Source organism: Montipora capricornis, chromosome 10 (genome assembly GCF_036669925.1).
Source record: "Montipora capricornis isolate CH-2021 chromosome 10, ASM3666992v2, whole genome shotgun sequence".
NCBI lineage: Eukaryota > Metazoa > Cnidaria > Anthozoa > Scleractinia > Acroporidae > Montipora > Montipora capricornis.
Window position 1 is genome coordinate 22,460,917 of NC_090892.1, and position 7,634 is coordinate 22,468,550.

General features: G+C 39.2%; 1 protein-coding gene and 1 long non-coding RNA gene across 2 annotated transcripts in view; one reads left to right on the forward strand and one right to left on the reverse strand.

The window, feature by feature from the left end:
• LOC138022395 (mucin-like protein) overlaps positions 1–7,634 on the forward strand; it is a 65,813-nt gene that overhangs the window by 3,999 nt on the left and 54,180 nt on the right. The window contains exons 2-7 of the mRNA XM_068869522.1: positions 431–582; positions 2,534–2,881; positions 3,874–3,986; positions 4,871–4,969; positions 6,619–7,208; positions 7,293–7,514. Coding sequence (XP_068725623.1) covers positions 431–582; positions 2,534–2,881; positions 3,874–3,986; positions 4,871–4,969; positions 6,619–7,208; positions 7,293–7,514 — 1,524 coding nt within the window. The remainder of the gene's footprint in view (positions 1–430; positions 583–2,533; positions 2,882–3,873; positions 3,987–4,870; positions 4,970–6,618; positions 7,209–7,292; positions 7,515–7,634) is intronic.
• On the reverse strand, positions 4,001–6,610 carry LOC138022399 (uncharacterized). Its single transcript, XR_011126571.1, has 3 exons — positions 5,898–6,610; positions 4,919–5,059; positions 4,001–4,165 (listed from the first exon to the last, which is right to left on the reverse strand). It is a non-coding gene; the product is annotated as an uncharacterized lncRNA (long non-coding RNA).

The following is a 7,634-nucleotide window of genomic DNA, read 5'->3' on the forward strand; positions in this document are numbered from 1 at the left end:
TTCCCAGGTTTGTTCCAAGGAAAAAAGCTTCTAGGCCATGTGCTTCTGTTTGTATTTAAAATACCCTGTATTTGTTTTAAATGTCTACCATGTATATTTCTCCACCGTGTAATAAAAAGAAGATTACACATTAGCTCGAAGATATGAATTTTATGTTCTCGTGGCAACAACAATATCTCACTTGTGAGAAATTGTTCTTGACACTCAAACATTCATATCTTCTCACCACCGTGTAATATCCTCTATATTTGAAGTGCTGGTTATAGACGAACGATAGAATGATCGTTACACCAGCAGATAAGTGATCACTTTTATCTTTAGTCGATAATATATGCATTTATTTCATAATATCATATAAGTAGTCCCTCTGAAACATTCTATTTAGCTTAGACTTTTCAGTTCTTGATCTATTTTTTTTCATTTAAAACAGTTTTAAATCGTGACAACATGTATCCATACGGTCCAGAGCACGGTGATGAAGCACTCATCAATTCAGGGTATTTGTTCCGATATCTCTGCAAGAAGATCGAAACACCTAGCCTGGGGTTTCCGTTCTACGGAGAAAGGCATTATAAATTATATGTAGGTATTGCTTCTTATTTAAAATTTAACATGCGTTTTTGTCGGCCGAGGTGAACTTAACAGATCTTCGCTTCAACACTGAGGTTGAACTCTCCACGGATTCTTTGATTGCACTCACGTGATAAGACGGCCATGTTGGTGCCAAAACAACAGCAACATGTAGCTCAGGGTTTGCATAATAATAGCGTGAAATTCCCAAAAGACTTTTTCGCTGTCGTTCTTTCCACCAACATTGCTACCGCGCGTGACATAAGGTACAATCAAAGAATTCTGACGAAGTTGCGCATAAAAGATCTAAAAAAGTAGGAAGTTTAAGAAATGACAGTGGCTAAGCAAACGACAACGCAACAAAACAATAATACGGAGTTTAAGGACTTTACGAAACTACATCGGCTACGACATCGAGGGCGTCATTTCAAAATAAAGCTTTACGATGTCTTAAGAATTCCGCGATTATTCCATTTTTTTTCGTTGTACAATATTTGCAAAATATCCTATAACTGTATTGGTACGAACGATTTTGAAGTAAAGAAAGAGAATGGAAGGTTCAATGTTGTATGTTCACGTTGCCATAATCAAAATTTTAGATTTGTTTGTTTCGCCTTGTTATCTTGCAGAGTACGGAAAAGAAAAGACAGTGTACAAAAAGACGTCCCGACCCAGTTTTCGTCTCTAAACCAATGGGGAAGATATCGTTAACGTCACCTATTGTCATTTATGTGCCAACCAGAGCCTCATTGCCTGTCGAAAGAAAGGATCTTTTGTTCGCGTGGTTAGCACATTTGAATCAGAAAAGCAATGTTTCTAAACAGATGTCTTCCCTATAATACTATTGCTTTCTGGCGTTGCCGTAGACGTAGCCGTTTCTTAAACTCCTTCCTAAAGTTGGTGAAAACAGGAAAATAATCGCGCTGCACGTTCGGCACGCATCTTAGCACATATTTTTTTGGCGGTGCAAAGAAATGAAATAGTCGCGAACGGTTTACGATATGCAAATTTATATTAACTATTTAACTATCTGAAAGATGAGTACATTACAGCGTTTTTATTTTCACGGAAAGTTTCACGGAAACGTTTTTTTTATGAGACTATCCCAGACAAGCCGAACGATATAGAACATGAGCCTGTATGTACTGCAACGATTAAATACTGATTTCTTCGAAGAAAATTAGGTAAACAAAAGATAATTTCAAAGTATAGCGCAAGAAGTTAAGTACAAACTAATCACATGTACTCAAGAGGACATCTGTCTAATAATAGCTCACAGATGACGTCAAATTCATGTGCGACTGGAAAAGTATAAAACGCCATACCTATAAATTTTGCACGATCGTCTCCAAAATAAAGTAATTGCCAGTCAAAACCAGCAAGACACTCACCTTAACCAATCGGAAGTCGAAACAAATATGAGTAGTTAGGCCGCTTACAATGGGCGATAAATGTGAGACCAACTTGGCTGAAATGGACAAGCGCTGGCTGTTCGAAGGAGTTCGAAAGATCAATCACCAAACCTAGATATAAGAAAGCAACTGAAGACAACCCTTGACAATAAATAGTTGTTGTAAAAAGCCTGAATTGAACCCATTTCTGCCGCTCGTCGGGCGTACCTCGTCTTTTTGTTTCTGTAAAATAGTAACAATGATTGTATAGCGATATTCTTGTTTACAAACATTGGCGTCACATTTCTCTTGATATTGAAATTTGCCAACTACGGAACAAAAGAAGTTATTGTTTCAACAGCCAATTAGCTTCTGGTTGGCATATTAATAACAATGGGTGACGTAACGAGAAATATCTCTATTAGTCAATTACTTCTTGTTTCAGTTGGTAGGAGTCGTCAGTTTTAAATGTTTCCCTTGACAACATCATCACTGGATTAGCTCCCTAATTGACCAACACGACACAGGCACGGGTGATTCAGCTCACACAAGTTTAATTTGTTGCTTTACAGATCTGTCCAGATGGCAAAATCCAACTAAATTTCGAATGGCGCTGGTGGTGGCCTCAGAAATTTGGTGCTTATCGATGGTTTGACAACACCGCAATAATGGCTCCATTTTGGGCTATTATCGATGATTTCGCCTTTCGGGACGACTACTCACACGTCTATTACCAAGTTTACCAGCAAACGCTCCAGAGCACAATTGAAGACGCAGAAGATGAAATCCTGACGCTGGCCTCTAAAGATGTGCAACGTTATGAAAAAAGTGGGGTGTTCTCACGATTTCAAGCCAATTGGGTCCTTGTTGTGACATGGGAGAATCTCTGCCCTTATCCGCCTGAAAACTCTTGCACTAGGGTAAGAGATTTTCATGACTGTTACCATGTGGGCTAAAAGAATTATACAAATACATCCAATGAGAGCAGACCTGGACAAAATAGTCCTAAAGAATAGCCCCGGCTTATCACAGTTTCGTAGGATAACTCGCAAATAACCAGTACACCAAACGACAATGCCATTTGATTTATGTCTGCGAAGAAAATGCTCTGGCATGCGACATTGGGGTAGGGGGAGGGGGGTAGTGTACACATATGTGTTTCTGTTGGTGTGAGGTACTTGATCAAGATATTCGTTGTACACCAGCAAATCCTGCATGGCGTGGTGTTTTGAACATCAAAATCCAAGCAATGTTAACTCAATGGTAAACATGTCTCTAAAAATTACTTTTAGAAAATATGACCGTTGTAACTTTATTACTATATCCTATAAACTATATCACTCTAGCCACGACCAAAATATGCAAAGCTAATGTTTTAAAATTCTTAGCCGCAGTTTGCATGGAAAACATTGCTCATGAAATATTCAATGTTTAAATCAAAATTCATTCTTTTTGGTCCTGCAGCCGAGATTCTCGACTATATATAAAGTGCAAATAAAAGCTGAACCATGCAGACACCATACTTTATGTGCTTAATTATTCAAGTTTTCAGGTTTGGAAGACATGGTTTTACAGTGCAACGGGCCTTACTGTGGCCACTCAACAAACTTTCACATTTGACAATTACATGTAAATCGTCAACTCAACAACCCATGCAACGGTTTTCAACTTACAACTGTGTGAATTTTGCGAGGAGGCGTGACTGTCAATCGAATTCCCACACCCTTATTGGCGGATAATTTGTAAAAAGCTTTGTTAGGTGGCCACAGTAAGGCGCGTCGCATTGTAGTAACGAATCCAACCCAATACTCGTTCTCCCTACGGGTTTTTCAGCATGAGTTATGACCAATATCAAATCATCCTAAATATTTCACACACTTACCTCTTTTTAACTTCTTTCTATTATCGACAGAGCAACACCTTTCAAGCTGTCATTATTACAGATCAAATAAATACATTTTTAATGTACAACTATCCTGGAGGTGGAATACAGTGGGTCGTTCCGTATGGTCAGTGTTTATCAAAGTAAGTCTCTCTTTTTACCGAATTTATGTCTGAAAGGTTGAATCCCTGTGGTTATAAAACGGTGGCAACTCTGCTTTGGTATAACTCCCGTCCTGTTCAGGGGACACCTCCTTTCAATGAAAATGAGCTTGGTTTCCAGAAAAATCCATCCTTTGTCAAAAAGTTGAGTGAGGATCTCCCTAAAAAAATAAAAGAAACCAAATGACATAAGTGACAGCTACCATCAAGTCTACGATGCAATTGGGTCAGTATCGCTCTTCTCGTCGTTTCTGTCGGAATTTCAGTCATTGCTTTGACTTGAATTGTGTTAATTGTTAATTTCAGTTTACAGTATCCCCAATTAGTGCTTCAGCGCTAGAACGACTAGACACTTAAATAAAGTTCCTTTCCTTTCCTTTCCTATTGCTACGTCATAACTTCGTTTGCATGCACAGGAACAAAGATGGCGGCTTTCGATGTTTAAGGCATATGAAGCCCAAATGAGTAGTCAAATATAACAACACAGGTAAAGAACTTTCGATTCTGAGAAACAAAGAACAAAGATGGCGGCTTTCGATGTTTAAGGCATATGAAGCCCAAATGAGTAGTCAAATATAACAACACAGGTAAAGAACTGTCGATTCTGAGAAACTTTTCCTAGGCCATATTTTCCCTTTAAACATTTTTTTAGAAACTTATTTTTTTAAGTAGACCATAGGAAGAATCATCACTTCATTAACTATCCCTTGAGTGTGTACAGTCCTCGTCGGAATGAATGTGGTTTCGAGGTCACGACACTCCTCTCTTAAAAACACGAACTAATAAAAGAAAGAAAATAAAATCTTGTAAAGTATTTAAACAGTGCTAAAAACCTAAAATTCTTGCATGGCTATTTTTCCTATTAGGGATGACGACACTTGCAGTTATTGGTCTGGCTGGTATGGTACACCTACCGCTGGTTGGAATGCGGGTGATTATGAACGCCATTACTTCAACATGGAGGGGTAAGGAAATAATTTCGTCTGCAACTTTTTCTTCCTGTAGTCGGTTTCACATCAGCTAGTTTTTCGTATGATAACGGCATTTGTTCTTGTCTATCAAAACGAGAAGGCGAGAATTTTAATTGCTAGAATGCGGAATATCTTAAACAGAGTTTCTTCACTGAGAAGACACATGCTTTTCTTTCTCGCTTTTCCCTTCGTGAGACTTCTTTCGACAGTGAACGGCGAAAACTACTTAAAACATGGGTGTACTAAGCACTTGCTAAATTATTCTAAATAACCGACCCAAGACCTTTCAGGGGTACCCAGCGACCGTTTTATCTCAAACGCTTCCAAACGCTGTTCTAAGATCTTCGGAGTGCTTTTAAAGCTTTGAGGGTTCATTTTAGACTGCGCTATAAAATTTTTATCTGTTCGGTTATTCTAGGGGAACTTGAAACTTTTCTCATTTATTAGGGCATTTTTGTCTACTACACGAAAATCTTAGGTATTGTATCCTTTCCGAAACTCATAGCTGGCCTTTTTTCGGTACTCACAAGAAGACTTTTATCAATCAGAAAGAAAGAGGCATTACCTTTTTCAGATCACGAAAGTTCGATGCGAAAATTCCCTAAAGAAAATCCTAAGTGATTTAAGGCCTTCCGAATAGATAATTTACGAAACGTTCCGTTGGGTGCCCCTGACATTTGAGAAGCCAAAAGAAAGGTTCATACTTGAACACTTTGGACGTGCGTGCTCTACTAAATCGGCAAATGCGTGAAAGGACGAGCATGCAAATCACGATAAATTGTGAGTTTCTGTTTTCCAGAATAACTTAGGTTAACAAAAGCATGCATTGTCGTGAATATAGGAGCTTAGAAACCACTACGACTTCTTTCTTTCGGCGAGAAATCACGTGGACAAAACAACTGTCACTTCTTTCCAGACTTACCGGTAGTCCAGTAGTCTCGTTTCTCGGGAATACAGGTGCGAAAAACGGGAAAATGATACAAACAATGAATCAATTTCCTTTCTTTCTTCAAGGTCCTTCAAGTATTTTGTTGTCTGCAGACTGGGGAAAAAGCCAAACCGTTTTCAGATGCCAACCTAGTTAAAACTAAACATCGTTTTAGGCCTAATTAGTCTTAAGGTTGGCATTGGTACCTTAAAGGTTTGGGCTGTTCCTCGGTCTTCATTCTATACTCACCACCAATGCCACCGAGGCGGTAAAGGCATCCAGGGATCTGAAACTTAGTACAATAAATCGATTCAGATAAAGACCTCGCGCTGACTTGCAACTTTCCTCCACCTTTAGTTCGCGCCAGCCATTAAAAAAGTTTGGAGAAGTCAAGTCACTGAGGTCTATCAAGAGAAACTTTGGCAATCAGTCTCGTTTCACGGCTCCGGTGATATCGATATTCTAGAAACAGCTCCACAAATTCTTTCTTTTACAAAACAATCAGTATCTGCTCCGTAATAATAAACGCTTGGAAGTTGCGGTTTTGTGAACTCTCTGTTCGCTCTCGGCGTTAGTCTTTTCTTTCATTGATCTATTTTGATTTATTTCCCATTTGCTTACTAATGTTTTTTTTGTTTTGTTTCTCCGTTTTCTTTTTTGTTTTTTCTTTTTTTTTTTTTTTTTTTTTGCTTGGCCTCTGTGTGTATCTAAAAAGGTCTGGTACTTTGCTTGGTATGTTGGCAATTGACGAAAAAAAAGGAAACACTGGTGTGATGGGAAGACATTTCTGGAGAATCGAGAACGTCGATCCTGAATCCCAAAAGTGCAGGACTTGGGCTAACGAGCAAAAGTTAATGAATATATATGACTACATCGATCTAAGTAAAAATGATAGGAACTTCGCGTGTCCTTGTACGGTATTTCAGGCATTCTTCGATGTGAGATTCTTTTGGAATTGGTGGGAAAATCCGTGGCCCGATGTTTGCTTCAAATCCCGACGATCAACGTGGGTATTAAAATACGTGCCCAGCAAAGGTTACGTTTATATCTTTCTGAACCAATTATGTTGCTACTCTTTTGACTGGGATGTCAGCTTTGGTTCGCTAAAGGTTGGAGAGCCAAACGGAGGTCACGTTGTAGCACAATTCTACTATTTCTGGTGGTATTATTCGTGGTCTGGCACGCTGGTGACTGACCAGGAAGCCTACAAATCGTGCTGTGTTGACACACCTGATCTTTGTAGTACCGTCTTCTACCGTTATCGTCCGTCTCACGACTGCAGTGGTTACTTCTTTCTTCCAAGACGTAAGTGCTGCTGCAAAGAAAAAGTTGATTGACTGACTGATGACTGATTGATTGATTGATTGATTGATCTCTTTTATTATATAGGTTGGTTCTGTTGTGATCCTCATTTCAAGACTTTGGATGGGGGGAATTACACATTCAATGGTCTTGGCGAGTATGTAATGGTCGATGGACAAGACGGTAAATTCCAGCTACAGGCTAGAACTGGACCTGCCCAGGGAAACTCCACAACTGCTACCATTTTCATTGCGGGCGCAGCAAAAGAAGAAAACACAAGCACTGTCGAAGTCAAAGTAAAGCCAACAGGTAACAGTCAGGGCCCACTTTTATCAGGAGCACTCTGAAATCGTCCCTGCAGTTAAAATAAACTACTTCAAGGGTGCTTGAGTTTTGGCTGAAAGGTTTCTCTTCCTGCCTCCTTCATTT